Source organism: Carassius carassius, chromosome 27 (genome assembly GCF_963082965.1).
Source record: "Carassius carassius chromosome 27, fCarCar2.1, whole genome shotgun sequence".
Lineage (NCBI taxonomy): Eukaryota > Metazoa > Chordata > Actinopteri > Cypriniformes > Cyprinidae > Carassius > Carassius carassius.
In genome coordinates this window covers 13,644,072-13,662,700 of record NC_081781.1, presented here as the reverse complement: position 1 = coordinate 13,662,700, position 18,629 = coordinate 13,644,072, and the positions used below count along the sequence as shown (strand labels likewise).

Here is an 18,629-nt window from a genome sequence, read left to right as displayed (position 1 = left end):
AAAAACAAATGACTGTAAATTAATAAATAAATGAACAAAAAATTATATAAAAATGGATGAATGAATAAAGTAATTTCAAATAAGTAAAGAAAAAGGTCATTATAAAAAAGAATTCATTTAAAATTTAAGTAATGATTAAAGGCACAAAGAAAGAAAAATAAATAAAGAATAATATAATAAAATATATATATATATATATATATATATATATATATATATATATATATATATATTATGTCCCATTATAATAAAATAAAAATAATACATTATAAATGTCCAAATATTTATAAACTAATAAAAATAATTAGTTGAAAACTTTAAATAATGATTATTATGATTAGTCTAGTCTACTGAAAAGCAAACAAAAAAAGAGATTAAATGACTTTATAGCATGTTATACAACATGTCTACCACACAAGCAAACATGTTTAAAATGCATCTTCATTCCCACCCTTTAATGAGTGACAGAGATGGCAGTGCAGAGATTTTTATCTCTCATAATTCATCACTTCAGCTTCACAGGCACTGTCATTTAGATAAATCAAAATCATGTTTTTAGCGTGATGTAAGGCCACTGAATAAAGGCCGGTTTGTTGGCAGTGACGTCAGTCGTTGCAGGTGACAAGAGTGGAATGATTTACACAAGCAATTAACTGCAAGTATCTGTGTGAAATCGAAAGCGCTGGCGTCCACTTAATAAGCTAAACAAGGAAACTTAGGCTCAGTGTTACACAAAGTCTCCTACATCGCAAGCACGACCTTATTAAAAAAAATTCTGTCACCATTAGCAGAAAGGATTTTTGTGCTACACTTCACCAAAGTTGAGTTATGTTTCAGCGCGTCACTCAATCCTGCATCCTCCTGCATGTTTGCTGTGTCACATCAGTCTATAAACATGCACACAATGCCAAAGTCTTCCCAAGACAACACTTATGTTACACATCAAACATGTTCGCTGACGAACACAAAACATGATACATATTGCAACGTTCCAGTCTAGCAACTGCACATTACTTACAGATCCCTATTAATCCAAACACAAACACAAAGCTTATGCCACTCACACCCTACTGTACATAACACTATGAACAAACGGATTCTGCCGGTGCTAAGAGATATCTGTGCAAACACAAAAACACATTAACAAACAGACTTTCAGTCGAAGAGAAACGCACTAAACGCTTCGAGGTAACGGAAAGGTCAAAACAGAACAATGCTAGCCCAAATACCACAGATGTTATTTTGTGCTCTCAGTTTCTTAATTACATCTGAACTACTTTAACATTAAAGAAAAAAGTCCAAATTCAAATTGGAAAGAAATTAAATTAGGCATCAAGCTCTAATTAAATATGGTCTATTCATTTATGGATTTTTTTGCATAAAAATTCACTTTCCAACCGTTAAAGTGTGTGTGTTTTTTTTGTGTGTATGTGTTACTTGGCTCTTAATCTCAGCCTTAAAAAGTGGCTCTTCAACTCGTGACCAATCGCAGTCTGCTATACCACAAGGCAGCTCCATTTGTGGTTATTTGATAATAACCGCAAGGTTTAAACTTGTACAAACATTAACATGTAAAGTACGCTGTGCTCTTTTTGTAGTAAAGCCGTGATCGCACGCTGACATTGACCCGACATGGTTTACAGCTTTTCTTTTACGGTTCCTGTGATCCCCAAACAACACACTGGAAACAAGGTCCTGACACGACAGTCGGAACAGTGCACATTCACATGTAAACAGATGCCTTTATCTCTCTATTGTGTTCGCACACATGGACCTCCTGAAGCTGGTATATCCCACCTGAATAATTCAGTACTTGTATTATTGTTATTAACTTACATTTCATGCTATTCTGCATGTCTAACAGGTGCTACCCTGCAAGTTTTCCATTTGAATATTTGTTACATTTTAAATTAATTATTAGATTTAAAAGATATTATTCAAGCACATTAAGCCAGAATCATTAGTACAAACTTCTTTTGAAAAGATACAATTGCCTTTCAAAGGTTTGGGGTCAGTAAGACTGCCCCCAGCAAGGCTGCGTTTATTTGATTTAAAAATACAGCAAAAACAGTAATACTGTGAATTATTACTACAATAAATAAAAGTTTTCTATCGGAATACATTTTAAAGTATACCTTATTCCTGTGATGGCAAACCTGACTCTTAAAGTTTTCAGCGTCACATGATCCTTCAGAAATCATTCTAATATGCTCATTTGCTACTCGTGAAAAATTCTCTATTATTAACATTAAAAACAGTTGTGCTGCTTAATACCTTTGAATTGAAAGCCTAAAGAACAGCATTTAATAAAATTATAAAAAACAATTTAACATGATAAATGTCTTTGATTTCTATCTATCTATCAATCTAATTTATTGAAAATATTTAAGCTTTCTTTAAATTAACACAATTATATATACACTCGTGTATGTTTGTACGGAATATTTTTATTATTATTTATTATTTTATTAAATATAAAAAAAAATTCACTGCCATACTTTTCCTTTAAATTCAGATAAGTTAAATTGCATATATTTTATTACAACATTGAATGTAAAAAAGTTAAATGTTAAAAGTGTACAAATAAAGAGGAAAACGATAAAGGCAGGAATGGTTTGTCGAACTCTACATGTGCATATTATATATATATATATACACACACACACACACCCCTACACCCATACATTCCCATTTTAATTGGTCATAATTACAGAGTGACTGAGATCTTAGAAGAAAATCAAATGTTCAAACATTGTTATGCAACATTAGACCTGAACACCCCACGACTTTATTTCAACTCAATCACAGTTCATTACAGTCTTTATGCTTGTCGTCCTTCTGTCATTTATCCATCTGATTTATTTGAAAAACTTATAAACAAGACTATAAATGCTCAAAGACAAAGACAGAATGTGCATGGAGGAAAAAAGCCCATCACTTTCTTCCTGAAACATTCCTTTAAGCACAAACGAATATCCTACAAAAACCACCAAGCGGTGCTCTCAAACAAAATAGCACTTTGCTGACCCCTGTGTGTAAAAACTGGAAACCGAGCATGTGTGTGTGTGTGTGTTTTCTCTGCCACTCTTTCTGCCATATCCAAACAAAGTGTGGTAAGTAAAAAATGTAAACTACAATCAGAGAGTAGCAGTGATCTACCACTTCATTACTGCGGGCACTGATTGAACAACTATCTTTAATGAACACTCCTGGCAAACGCACACACTTACAAGCCTCAACTGATGGTGTAATAAAATCAAGCTTGTTTATTTTTCCACATAGCAATCCTGATTGCGGTTGTCGTAGTATTACAGCAATCTTTAAATATGAACTATACTCTCCCTTAGTCCTATGTCTATTCTTAAAGTACCTTTTTTTCCACTGAGGAGCCACAGTAGTACAAAACTCATGGTGACAGTGAAAATCCTGCCGTTATCCGTCATCACAGCAGATGATCCTCCTGATGGGACACCCAGAACACCTCCCATTCAGTATAATGGATGCCTATCTTTCAGCCAGTGTTTTGCAGTGAGTTTCCACCTGAATTATTTAGTTCCACATTACGGCAGCTGCTGTATTTAACAGTACGTTTTCAGCCCGCAGGTGCAGTCTGGATTTTTCCATCCTACTGACCAACCATTGAGGCTCATGAATCATTTTAGACAGACTATCACTCCAAAAAATATTTGAACAGTTAAGCCATTTTTAAAATTGCATGAATGTATTGCCATTATATTAAAAAAATCTAACCAAGGTCACATTTGTTTTAAAGAAATATAGCTAAAAAAAAGTGGTAATACTCAAAAAGCACTATTTGTACTAATACATAATACAATGACATTGATACATTTTAAATATGATTTGAGCATCCAAAAGAAGCCACTGTAGTTATCAAACACAAGTGGTCATTAAATAGTGTAAGAATGACTTGAAGGGATGTTCACACAAGAAGTGTATTTGTGTTTAAAAACGAGAGATGCAGCGATTGGAGTTAAAAAAAAAAAAATAAAATAAAATAAAAAGCACAGTCTAAAGAAGGATTTAACAAAAAGAGTGCTGGGTCATGTGTGATATACTGCAAAAGACGTGAGATGCAAGCAAAAACACATTCTGTGCAAATGGCTCCTTAGTATCCTTTTGATTAAGCTTGACAGCAGGAAATCAAAACTGACTCTATTCACTTTCTTAGTAAAAATGTCTCTGGTCTTTATTGTGGATGATTCAGCAGTACATGTTGTTTTATAAAAGTTTCCATGATCTCTCATCAGATGCAGTAACTTTTCCTGCTTCCAAAATTACTTTCATTTTTCTTACGTAACAAATGCCACATGAGTGGGGTAAAATAATATTAACCAACAATATTACGCCACGCAATGGAAGATAAATGGTTTGCGAAAAAACACTCTTCAAGGAATATTTCACCCAAAAACTAAACTTCAGTCACTGTTTGTACCAAATCAGCATGACTTTACAGAAGATGGTGAGTAAACGGTGGCGGAATTTCTTTATTTGGAAGAACAAATCTTTTAATTCCCGGTCAGTATAATTATTCCAAAGAGCTTGTTTTATGGACCATTCATTTGTTGTTTTTACAGCAAAAGACATGACACTGAGGTTTCTCTCTGATAGCCAGTTGAACGGATTTCATTGGGTTTTCCTGTGACTGAACTCATGAGTAGCTGAAGGAAACCATATCAACAGAAAAGTCTCATTCGTATCCCTCTGAATTATCTCGTCCCTTTTCTGGTTTTGATCTTCTTATTCCGTCATCTCCTCTCTCTCACTTGAACTGCTGTTTGTGCTTGTTTCCCATAAATTACCCTGTGGAGCACCCACACAGCAGTTCACACACATCCATGATGGCCAACTCTCTGACTAACATCCCCCTGACCTCATCCCAGATGACTAGACATTAGGGGTGTGGGTAAAGAAACGAAGAGTGAAAGAAAGTCTTCTGTATTTGGTTAAGAGTTTTTTCTTTCCAAAGTCTTACTTGGATGGGGCCATTTGTTCACCTCACAGACACCGAGAAAGAAACCTAAGTCATTATGAAACAGTTTGTGTTTGTCCAGGAGGAGAGTTTGAGAGTCGACAGACAAAGAGCATCTGTGTGAATGAGAAATACAGAGAAAGGAAGCTAGAGGTTGGGAGGAGGAGAAAGTTTTACCTTGACGTGAGACTGTGCTCCAAGGTTGTATATTTCAGTGGGTTTAACTTCATTGATAATCTTTACCAAGCACGTGCTGTCAGTCAGGTCTCCGTAGTGCAACTTCATGTCTATAAGGCACAGAATAAAAGAATGAAACTTCATTCCTTCTAAATGTGACCGAGCAATCTGAAAAGTTTGAAGTTTAAACATTTTTTCCTCCACATCGGCTCAAGTTTAAAGATTGCCACCGAAGCGAAAATAACCAGAGACCCGAAACAAAGAGGTCATGAGGTCCGAAATATTTCTTAAATTCTTTACTGAGCACAAAAAAGCTGCCCATCACCAGATCAGCTGGAGAGAAATAAGAGAAATAACTGGAGAATCTATATCTAGATTTTTGTGCAAAACCTTTTTAAATTTTGCTTTCAAAGCCAGATACAGACTGAAAGACCTACAGTTTTTGAATGGCAAATGTTTTATACAGGGACTAATAAGTGACTTTACTTATAACTAATAATTTTGGGCAGTGAATTCTGTCGTAGAACACTTTTGGCTCTCCCATAAATAGGCAAACTCTTGTTTGTACACAACAGGATTAAGCACTTAAAAGGAGAGTGACAACCATATTTAACTGCACTGTGTAAATGACATTCCCTGTAAGAATAAAAAACAGAAAACTTCTTTGTCTTCTCTGTGATAAACTGCAGTCCAAATGCATGCGTTTTATCACAGACCAATGATTTAGAACCATACCAATGATTTTCTCAGACTTCGCCCAAAAGAAATTATTACAGTCCAAAAATTTCTGAAGAATGTTTAGATAGCAACCGTAAAAGGAAATTACCTTAAAAATTACTTAAAAATACTGAATTAACAACTTACAACACCCAGTGGATCCAATGCCTGGTGATATTTTACACAGGTTAGAAGACATTTATGCATTTACAAACATCATAAAACATGCATATCACAATCAGGTGTGTTTATGTGAAACTCACTTCCTTCTGTGTGTGTTTGAGGGTTATGATAAAGGTGCTCAATCCGGCCCGTGTTAAAAGAACTGGACCTGCGGAGTATACCATGAACCTGTCCAAAACAACAACAACAACAACAAAAACGTTCCAGTCTTTTACGTATACAGGATTTTAAACTGAATTTATGTACAGTACTGTTCAAAGGTTTGGGATCACTAAGGTTTTTTTAGTAGTAGTAGTAGTAGTGTATATTTATTTAATGCTATGTCAGCATCTAAGGTTATTTTCATGGCAAAAACAATTAAAAAGATACAAGTATAACAAATACAATAAAAAACAACAAACATACAAAGTTATATTACACAAAATGTTTTACACTAACATACGATAAAAATTTGCAAACTTTTGCTGCTATAATTATATTAAACTCTTTAAGTGAGTTCGCTTCATAAAAGAGTTTTCTACATACATTAAAAGATGGAAAGTCCAATAAAATATGTTTGACAGAAAGGGGAATCTCACAGAACATGCACTGAGTAGGATCTTCACCTTTGAGCAAAAATGCATGAGCCAGTCTTGTATGATCACGACGTCTGGTAAATACCACTTGATAAAATCTGTTTGAAATTTCCAGATGCATTTCATGTCATTTATTATTTGTACATGTATCCCACTCTTCTTGCTACTTATTTAATATATGACATGTGTTTACTTCCTGATTAAAAGCCTCCTTTGCAGCTGCATCAGCTCGCTCATTTCCTGAAAGCGCAACATGTCCTGGAACCCAGCAAAAAATAATACTATAGATTTGATTCTGTAGATGGTCTACTTTGGTTAAAATATAATCTATCAAAGGATGATCAGTTTTAAAGAGTCCATTACTTGAAAGCATGATTTAGAGTCCGCAAAAATGATAGAATCCGTTTGCTGTGCATTTTCAATACATTCCAAAGCTAATAGCAGAGCTGTGAAAACTGAACACTGTTGAAATACGAATACCATAATGTTCACTGTAAAAATTTTTTTTGCAATTTTAACAGTAAGAGACTGTAAAAATGCTACAGTAAAATGAATACATGTAATTACATTTAAAGTTTATACTATAAATAAAATGTATAGTAAAATACTGTTAAAAATAAGTATTTTGGAAGTAAAAAAGTAAAAGTCATTGTATAATTAGCAGTGATAAACCGTAAATCGACACTCCCATAATTCCCTGCATGACACTTCATATTTGATGTTTTTTTGTTGAAATAACATGTTTCTTAGTTTCTTTCTTATGACCAGTGAAAATCCACGGTTCTCTGTACCAATTTCGGTACCCAAGCAAAACACAAACATATGCTAAAAAAAAAAAAAAATTATCACTAAAAATAAAACCAATGCCATTCTTTATACTTATTTACAATTGTGTTTTACAGTTTCTCTGTAATATAATTATGACAAACAGTAAACAAGTTTCATTCAAATTTTATTTGTCTTTTAATTAATGAAATTAATTAAAATGAAAACATTTTATTTTTTGGTAAATAAAGGGGATTTGCTATTAAAATTAAAAAATGGAAGAAATATTGTGCGATTTATTTCTTAAAAAAAATAATAAAGTTTTATTAATTTTTTCAACAGTAGTTGCAGTATCACATACTACTAAATAATAGTAATATTCCTAGCACAATGCCTTTATGTAAAAATGAACTTTTATTTTGATGGGTTACCGCGAATACCTTTAAATTGACAATGGTTTTACTCAAATGAAACGGTAAAATGCTTGTGAAGTGACTCAGAACAGTTCTGGTGATGTTGTTTATGTATTTATGTCCTCATTGATACGGCAGATGCTGAAATTACTGCAAGCGGCACGTGCTTCAGTCTATGTAGTAAACAAACCATTCATTCATTCACACAGAGACACGCAGAACATGCAGGATTCATATTTCAACCAACTTTTGCGGCTTAACATTTACAGCTACTGGTCCATATAGAGATTTTATTTGATTAATTTATGCTAACTTTGACAAATTCCTTGACTGTCCATATTAAAATGTAAGTTTCATTTTCATGACTGGATTTTGAGATTCCGTCCGCGTTTTCTGCCTTGCGGAAATCATAGCGCTGTATGTGTCAAGAACCAGATTGACCGAGTACTCGGTACCACCGGTACTTAAAGAAACCTGGTACCGAGACATTTTGATTTTTTTAGTACCGACTTGGTACCAAAGTACCGGGTCTTTTGACAACACTAGTAAATTAGGGTTTAATCTTACATCTAATGTTGTTAAATGAATGTTTATTGCATTATTTCAGTATCATGTGTGTCACCATGATGGGGTTTAGTGTTTTGTGTGAATGACACAGTGCACCTTCTATATACAAGTATTGCCCTCCTCAGCTCGTATAAAAGCCATTTGTGATGAGCTTTAGTTCATCATGTGACTTTCTCACCACCACTAGTTTTTGGTGGTTATCAGTGCGTTACAATGGTTCAAAACAGATATTAGTGCTTCAATATGTCAGTTTATTAACATTAAATCAGTTAATGAAATACCATATTTTATTGTGAATTTAAGTTAAGTCGTTAAACCTAAAATGTTGCTAGAATATTTTGGGTGAAATGAAGTTGACGGTGAAGTTCTGGCACCCATAATTTATGAAATATTTTACCCTGAATGTCACAGATTGGGTTTTTTTTTGTTTTGTTTTTTTACAGTGTTGCTGTCCTAAGGTATTTATTAAGAAACTAATACTTTTATTGAGCAAGTGTACTTTAAACTGATCAAACATGACAGCAAAGATATTTAAAATGTTACTTTTTAAATAAAAGCTGTTCTTTTGAACTACTGAAAAGAATCCTGAAAAAAAATTCCTAAAAATGTTAAAATTGTAATAATTTACTTTATTTCTGATTCAATAAATGCAGCTTCGTTAAGAATAACAGACTTCTTTTTTTAAAGAAAACATAAAAAGAATTGACCCAAACCTCTGAACAGCCAAATATTTCTTTATCTGTTAAACCTTTAAAGATGCAACCCATTTAAATAAAATCTTATGAACATATGACTTTCATATTTGATTATTAACAGACAGCGAGATATTTGCATTAGATCAATGTGGGGATGATTTCAGATGGGTTTGTAGCATGCCTTTAAGGGTTACATTGGCTTACCCACCTCATAACCTTTAGCCAGCAGAAACTCAGCCAGGTAGGACCCATCCTAAAACCACAAAGACGTAGAATTATTTTGGGTTTTGAGAAACATGCACACACATTTACGGCAAGCATTACCCAAGAGAGTATTCAACACAATGACCATTTCTTTCAAAATTTTATGAGCCAGTCCGCCACGAATACACGCCTACATTATACAAATACATGTTTTTGCACACGTACACATGCGCTTGTGTCGAAACTCACCCTTGTGTCTTTCCAAAGCACTATGACTTTATTTCTTTCAAGCAACACAACTATTTTTGCCCCAGTGGATCCAATTATATGGACAAAGAAAAGACTCTCTTGTTTTGTGTTTAACAGAAGAGAGCAAGTCAAACAAGTTTAGAATGACATAAGGTCGAGTATATGATGACAGAATTGTCATTTTTGGGCGAGCTATCCCTTTAACAGCAGAGAACTAAAAATCCCCTTACTAAAAAGAGCTCCATAGTATGCAAAGAATGCAAAGTCGACAAGACAGCTAACAAATAAGTAAGGAGTGCCTATGGGCTACAACACACACCATAAGCCAGTGTAATACAAGTTTACGGAATCACCTGAGTGCATCACACACACAGACAAAAGAGTATTAATCGAGCAACAAAGCCAATGTTTCAGTCAGTGAAAGCCTGACAGCTCAGTTTAAGTCTCTGAATCCACCTGCCGTACACTAAAGACACGTTTTAACAAGACATAAGACATAAACAACTTTCGAGTTGCTTTCATTCTTTTTCTCGTCTCCTTCTCATTCTCCCTTTTTCCCCCTCTCATACTTCCCAACCGCACATTCTAGAACTTTGGAACATTCCGCCCTGGCCATGGCATTCCGCCCCCTACTTCCTGCTGGGGTGATATAGGCACAGTCCCAAAGACCTTTGGGAAAAAAATGAGAAGCTCCAGCAGCCGTGTATGTGCCTGTATATAAGAATATATATATCCGCATAGGAAAAGATGTGCTTAAAGATACATTACCATTTCCTTTTCAAACCGTTCGTTGGCCATTTACATAAAATCCTGTTCAATGTCTGACCACCTGAGGCTCTCTCTGTGAATATGTGTGTGACACAACCAGTGCCAACTACAGCGCGGACTCATAACCCTGATAAAAAGCAGCTTATCGTCACACTGAGACTGTTGGGAAACGTTGCCTGTTTCCCGCAGATTATGTTCATAGACAGGAAACCTAGACGGACACGACATTCCAACCAGTCTGTGCATACGCACACACTGGCCTACCTTCAGCCACCAATCACTTTCAGTCTGAATTATAAAATCTTTAAAATAAATCACTTTTTAATTCCTAATCATCTCTTATTTTGAGTCAAACCACATGTGCGAAACATCTCAAAAATACTGACTAATTTGGAAAAACTTTCCACTGCAATTACAATCACCCTTGTGCACCACATAAAGATAAATCTATAGGCCTTTAGACCTCCACACGAGACACAGGCTGATTGCTAATGGCAAACTGTGGATGCATTTGTGCTGAGAAGCCAGAATGGTTAAGGAAAGAATGAAAGCGAATCAAATAAGTATCTCCGTCTGTGACGTATTATCTCTGTTTGTGTACGTACTGTGTGTTGGCTGTGTTAAAATAGGTCCCTTACATTTGCCTTTGCCCGCTGTAAAGCGGTCTTTCTCAGTTTACCATCTCAAAGCACACATCCAAACAAACTGCTGTGTGTTCCTTCATTAACCACAAGTGGGCGCAACAACATCAGCTTAATTATCTGCACAGTGCACATGTCAACGAAATACACACAATTAAAGCGTTTTACTATTCATTGTGTCTATGGCAACGGCCTTTGAAATATGCTGTAATGTAAATTGAGTCCAGTAATGGTTTTATAGTGATAAGCCTACACCAAATTATAATCATTTTAATAATAATCATCAATTATAAACTATTTAAACTGCTTCCATACATCAGATAGTGTTTGTTTGTTTGTTTATTTACTTTCATCTGTCTGAAATAAAATGATTGCCAAAAATGTGCCATTAACCAACATAACCGGAAAAGAGCTATAATCTACTATTTTCTAAACCGTGTTGGGGAAAAAATAAAAACAAATAATAATATCAATCAGTAGCTATTACCTCGTTCAATTGGATAGGAAGCGTCTATATGTCAATACCTTCTAGAGACAGGGGTGTCCACACTCGGTCCTGGGGGGCCGGTGTTTAGCTCCAACTTGCCTTAACACACCTGCCTCTAAGTTTCTAGTATGGCTATTAGAGCTTGATTGGCTGGTTCCGGTGTGTTTAATTGGGGTTGAAGCTAAACTCTTCAGGACACCGGCCCTTGTGGACTGAGTTTGGGCACCCCGTATCTACAGTAGACGATGTGTGTCATTCGAGCGCCCTCGTCTGTTCATCAAACAAACTGCATCCTTCTTTTTTTACTACGTTGTAGTCCTATTCCGCTTGCGCTCTGCCACGTTAAAGCTTCTATCATAAGAATCTTCCCAAAAATCCTCTCACCACATACACCCAGGCAAACTTTATACGTTACAAGCTGGTCTTTCCAGTTAAACTAAAGAGTTCAAAGGAATCTAAATAATTATCGTGTATGCCCAACTTGGCATCTAATGTTACACATTGAACCACGTCAGCGTTCTGATGCAAATCAATGCATGTCAATTAATGTTTCTAGCTTCTTTTTTTCTCTCTTTTGATTTTGCATTTTCCTCACTGACAAAATAAATCTAAATAAAGTGTAAAAATATCATCTCATGCACACCAACACAGATGGAAAGGGATTATATAAGGGATTACAAAATTAATACAAAATAATCAAAAAGGCTGAAAGGTATGTTTCAAACCCAACCTGCCAACATCACAACAACTGACAATTAAAGGCAAGGCACTTTCAAGATTTCATGGCATCATACAGTGGGAGAGGCTCTGTACACACACACTATCTACAACAGACATATTTACACAAGCTGATATTCCCTCAAACTGTATCTGGACCAGAACATAATTTTCATTAATTAGAGTGTGTTTGTAATATATATATAAAAAAAGAAAATGCCAACGGAACTTTTCTGTAGACAGCCGGTTCCCCCTTTTGCATTCATACAATTCATTCAATCATATAGTTTCTCTCAGCAGGCTGCCTTCAGTTATGTTTTCACACACAACTTAAGGGGTCTTATTATGCAGTTTAACTTTTTCTTCTTTGGTTAGCCTGTAAAGTTGCTGTTTGAGCGTGAAAAAAGATCTGCAAAGTTACAAAGCTCAAAGTCCACTTCAAAAGGAGATAAATCACTTTTCAAAAATCTCAACGAACAACTCGTTTGGACTACAACATATATTCTGGGATTTGTGATATCACAAATATCAACGAATGGGACGAGACCTGGTTGAGCTGCATTAGAGAAGGCACCAAATGTTATAACTATGTCGGAGACACACTTTCTTTCCCAAAGCAGACAAACCTAGAGTGGTTACAATCACCCGGTGGTAAAACTTGATTTTGACACAATATTTACACTGAAGCTCACAGGGGGCTATGGACAGGGGCATGAAATTTCCCGACCAGGTGCCGAGTGCTGCCAATCACAACACACACAGGCCCAGCTAACCAATCACAGCACATTTCCTATTTCAGAAGGCAGGCCTTCATTTGATACTAGAGCCCGACCGATATATCGGCCGATATAAGCTAATTGCATTTAAATCGGCATCGGCATTTATAACGGCCGATGAAACATGAGAAACAGAGTCTCATGCTTCACTCATGTTATGAGTGTTGCATAGTGTGCCCACCAGAGGGAGCTCTGCAGCTCCAGAGTTAACAACAGCGCCAGAAGTCCACTACAGAAGAAAGCGATCAACTGCTTTGACGGTGAGTCTGTCGTTCGTCATGTGAAATGATTGTAGATTTAGTTCATACCCTGTATATAAAAACTGTGTGGTAGTTCTAGCTAACGGTCCTATCATTATTACTTCTAAATATTCTGTAACATCACTTACAGCCGCTAATGCATTGCTATATTAGATTAGCCACAAAGCTAATACCATGTTTATCAGTGGAAGAGCGCGAAGGTTAATAGGAGGTCAAACTATAACGTTAGCGTTTAACTTATTCTTATTCTATTGAGGTGTGTTTCCCACATAATGACCGCGTAATTGGGCCTTTCACACAGGACGCGGTATGCACGGCGCTTGCCACTGGGCTCAGCGTTGCCCTTCAGATACAACGCGATTTGCGCTGCGCTATGGCGTAGGCGGAGTTTTAAAAACGTTTAGCGGGAGCTCTTTCATAGTCTGTTCCTCCTCCTCTCTGTCAGCAGCAAACATGTATCTGTCCCGTTGTAAGAAGCGAGCGATAGCGCTAGTCCTGCTGATGAGAATTAAGAGAGAAGCAAGGAAGAAGAGGATACCCTCAGGTCCAGAGAACAATTTGGTGAATTCAGGCTGGTTACGTTACTCTAACGCTAATAGCTTCCTTTTTAGCAGGCCCCTTAAATGCTTGCTATTAACTTGTTTGAAGGTGGTTCTTCTCAAAATTGACAGCGGTGTGTTCATGACACTAACGTTAACCATTCAACTTCGAATTGATTCCGTAATCTTCCGGTAATAGTAGGCAAGACGATGTTTTGATTCAGACTGCACAAAGAGAAGAGGAGAAGATATACGGGTCTGTTGTGAATGTGTCTGTGAGAGCAAATATAGTGTAGTTACAGTAACTACAGTAGGTGCGTCAGAAATGATTAAACCAGAGGGGACATGTAAATAATTATGAGCTGAACAAGCGCTTTTTTTTTTTTTTTTTACATATTGTTTCAAAGCAGCTTTACAGACATAACAGGAAAATGTTGAAATAATATTGTTAAATATAAGTAGGTAATACCTATTGCTTGACAAATAAAAAAATATATATATTTCTCATTTTTGCCTATGTAGGAGATCCCAGTTTATTATTATTATAATTCTAATGATGACATGAGTAATGATACATGGTGATATTATTAATACACATGCTTATTCTTTCTCCGTCTCTCTTTCTGCCTACGGATGGCTGAAAAAGGTGAATGCCGTAGCAGCAAAGTGTGGGACTACTTCTGCAAATACTTTAACTTTAGTATTATAATTTATTTACAGTAAACACACAGACTGTTAAAACCAGCTTCAACTGGAAGAGAGTAAAAGTGTTAAATGTTTAAAACCAGACTGTTTTTTGATCATTAAAAAATATATACTTTTGATGTGCAATTGTTTAGTCATTGAGACTGTAATCTAAGGCTTTTTTTTTAACATAGTCCATTCTGGAAAATGGTTTATACAGCCCACATACATAGAACAGGCAGATATTTTACTATTGAATGTTGTGTAAGTGCAGTTTATAGGAAATGGGTCTAATATCCAGATTATTTTTTAAATCAAAATATCGGCTTATAAATCGGCTCTTTTCGAGTTAATATCGGCATCGGCCCCCAAAAATCCATATCGGTCGGGCTCTATTTGATACAGGAACTATTTTAGCCGTTCATGCCAGACTGGGGGAGAGAGATGTTGTAATAATGTAAAATATGTGTAAAATAATGTGTTTTTTGAACAATCTCGTATGAGAGCCTGTTCTAGTACACCCCCAAAACAAAATCAAGACTTTGTAAAAGAGCATAATAGGAGCTCTTTAATAAGTAATTAATATGTATAAGTAATAGGCTAATGCACAGTTAGAATATAATGGCCAAATAATCAATAAAATGAACTCTGCTTGCCTCATTAAATATTTAAGTGCTTCGTCACAGAAAAAAAAAATGTGATTGATTTCTTTTAGTGCTAAATTGTGGTGTAAAACATTATTACGGTCCAGAAAATCTGGGCAGGAGAAAATGGATGGCACGTTCAGCAATATATATCTACAGTGGGTACGGAAAGTATTCAGACCCCCTTACATTTTTCACTCTGTTATATTGCAGCCATTTGCTAAAATCATTTAAGTTCATTTTTTTCCCTCAATGTACACACAGCACCCCATATTGACAGAAAAACACAATTGACATTTTTGCAGATTTATTAAAAAAGAAAAACTGAAATATCACATGGTCCTAAGTATTCAGACCCTTTGCTCAGTAGTTAGTAGAAGCACCCTTTTTATCTAATACAGCCATGAGTCTTTTTGGGAAAGATGCAACAAGTTTTTCACACCTGGATTTGGGGATCCTCTGCCATTCCTCCTTGCAGATCCTCTCCAGTTCTGTCAGGTTGGATGGTAACCGTTGGTGGACAGACATTTTCAGGTCTCTCCAGAAATGCTCAATTGGGTTTAAGTCAGGGATCTGGCTGGGCCATTCAAGAACAGTCACAGAGATGTTGTGAAGCCACTTCTTCGTTATTTTAGCTGTGTGCTTAGGGTCATTGTCTTGTTGGATGGTGAACCTTCAGCCCAGTCTGAGGTCCTGAGCACTCTGGAGAAGGTTTTCGCCCAGGATATCCCTGTACTTGGCCGCATTCATCTTTCCCCTGATTGCAACCAGTCGTCCTGTCCCTGCAGCTGAAAAACAACCCCACAGCAAGATGCTGCCACCACCATGCTTCACTGTTGGGACTGCATTTGGACAGTCTGGTTTTCTCCACACATAGAACTTTTTTGGCCTTAATTTTAAGCTGTATCTTGGTCTCATCAGACCAGAGAATCCTTCAGGTGTTTTTTAGTAAACTCCATGGGTGCTTTCATGTGTCTTTCACTGAGGAGAGGCTTCCATCGGGCCACTCTCCCACCTCCCGACTGCATCTCTGGAGCTCAGCCACAGTGATCTTTGGGTTCTTCTTTACCTCTCTCACCAAGGCTCTTCTCCCCCGATAGTTCAGTTTGGCCGGACGGCCAGCTCTAGGAAGGGTTCTGGTCGTCCCAAACGTCTTCCATTTAAGGATTATGGAGGCCACTGTGCTCTTAGGAACCTTAAGCGCAGCAGAAATATTTTTGTAACCTTGGCCAGATCACAATTCTGTCTCTGAGCTCTTCAGGCAGTTCTTCTGACCTCATTATACTCATTTGCTCTGACATGCACTGTGAGCTGTAAGGTCTTATATAGACAGGTGTGTGGCTTTCCTAATCAAGTCCAATCAGTATAATCAAACACAGCTGGACTCAAATGAAGGTGTAGGACCATCTCAAGGATGATCAGAAGAAATGGAGAGCACCTGAGGTCCTGTCCACACGGACACGGGTATTTTTATAACCGTGACTTTTTTTACACGGTTCGGCCTTTCGTCCACATGAAAACGCGGTTTCAGGGCACCGAAACCGAACATTTTTGAAAACTACGGCCAGGGTGAGCATTTTCAGAAACGCCGGTTGCAGTGTTGTCGTGTGGACAGTATAACCGGGGTTTTTGCCTTGCGACGTCAGAGTGTGCGCCGTTATCCGCTGTGTTTGACGTCAGACTGTGCGCTGCTGACTGCTTCTGATTGGCCAAGGTGACTTTACAATTTGGGTTATATCGCCGCCTGCTGGTGTGGCATGCTCTTGACAGCGCTTGATAGCATGTTTTGGCGTTTTCATGTGGACAGGAATTTTTTTTAAACGCAGGAGGATAAAAATACCCGTGTCCGTGTGGACTAGGCCTGAGTTACAAATATGAGTGCCACAGCAAAGGGTCTGAATACTTAGGACCATGTGATATTTCAGTTTGTCTTTTTTAATAAATCTGCAAAAATGTCGACAATTCTGTGTTTTTCTGTCAATATGGGGTGTTGTGTGTACATTGAGGAAAGAAAAATGAACTTGGATGATTTTAGCAAATGGCGGCAATATAACAATAGTGAAAATTTAAGAGGGTCTGAATACTTTCCGTACCCACTATACATACATATATATATGCGTGTGTGTGTGTGTGTGTGTGTGTGTGTGTGGCACAAAGCAAGACAAGGCCATTACTTAAAACACATCACATAAATGTGCAGAGCGAAACCTAGAAACCTGAATATCAAGTATCATGGTCTGAATGACTAGATACACACCCATGTCTGTAACATTCTCAAGCACTCTAAACTTAGAAAAGACATGTAAAATGTTTCACAACAGACTAGAAATGATAGTTATGCCATTTTATCTGCTTATTATTTTGAACAGTTTAAACTTTCTCTATCCAGCAAACTGGAAAACAACATCCCGCTACCAGCTTATATCCTCAAACAACTTTTGAGAGGTTGTGTCACATGTGTATCCTGTTACACAGTGATTCACAATGAGAAGGTCCCAGGTGGGGCTAGATAAACGACAGCCAACAATTAAAGGACTCACGTGAGACTCTCGTGTTTGTCACCAGGTCTGTAGTGCTTTACAGACACAACAGGGCACACCAGACAAAGTCATGCCACTATACTATGCACCTTGTACTCTAAGCTTAGTTGACAGTTCCTTATAAGTCCGGAAATGACCACGTGAGAAAAACATATAAACATATATCTATATAAAAAAATATATTTTACAGAGACAAATAATTATGGTATTTTAGCAAAAACTACTGTGGTCATGGTTACCAAAAACCACAAAGCAAGTGAGTAAAGGTGTAAAGGACAAAACTGGATGAAATTGTCTCATAAAAGTCTGTCATCATTTCCTCAATCTCTTGTACGCGACTGACAGCCTCAGTCACTATTCGCGGCATCTCTTTTCCGTTAAAAACAATGAATTGTGACTCAGGCTATCATTCTGCTTGACATAGCGCTTTGTTTTCCACAGAACAAAGAAGGTCAAACGCGTTTGAAACAGAATTAAGGAGATTAAACATGACAGACTTTTGATTTCTAGCTGAAGTCTCCGTATATATCATCGCGTCGCGTATGCTGAGTTACCTGACCGGTTATGCCTGTAATGATGGCCACTTTCCTTTTCGTCTCGCCGGTGGCCGCTGCTGCTGCTGCACACTGAGCCATTTTCTGGAGCTGGTTTCTGTTCGGAGTGTGTAGAGCAGGTCTGGATGCACTGTGCGCGATCGTTTGTCATGAACGGATGCAAACACATCCGAAACTCCAGCTGCTTGAGTGACACATTCAGTAACCTGCACTCAACAGCCAATCACAGAGTACAGCGCCAGTGACGTGAGCACCACAGAATAAAGAGGAGAGGAATCCCGTTGGCTTAGGCTGTAAATGTGTCACAGCGCCCACTAAAGGAATCGAGATTCAGGAGGAATTAAACAAAACGCTTTTTAGGTTCTCACTTTATTATTATCTAATAATAATTTGTACAATTATAAAATATGTCTACATTATATAATAAATCCTAGGCCTAAATCACTGCTGTTAAACGGCTTCAACTAGTCTAGGCTGTTTTTCT

The 18,629-nt window shown here is 37.0% G+C and overlaps 1 protein-coding gene across 2 annotated transcripts in view; it reads right to left on the bottom strand.

Annotated features, from left to right (window-relative positions):
* The window catches only part of LOC132106809 (GDP-mannose 4,6 dehydratase), a 68,041-nt gene extending 49,678 nt beyond the window's left edge, over window positions 1-18,363 (bottom strand). The window contains exons 1-5 of one of the 2 annotated variants that reach the window (XM_059512827.1): window positions 18,146-18,363; window positions 9,291-9,335; window positions 6,148-6,235; window positions 6,032-6,052; window positions 5,168-5,277 (exon numbers count right to left, since the gene is read on the bottom strand). In XM_059512827.1, the coding sequence (XP_059368810.1) occupies window positions 5,168-5,277; window positions 6,032-6,052; window positions 6,148-6,235; window positions 9,291-9,335; window positions 18,146-18,226 (345 nt within the window). In that variant the 5' untranslated portion in view covers window positions 18,227-18,363. The remainder of the gene's footprint in view (window positions 1-5,167; window positions 5,278-6,031; window positions 6,053-6,147; window positions 6,236-9,290; window positions 9,336-18,145) is intronic. The other variant, XM_059512828.1, reaches the window with a different exon arrangement.
* Between the last annotated feature and the right edge of the window lie 266 nt (window positions 18,364-18,629).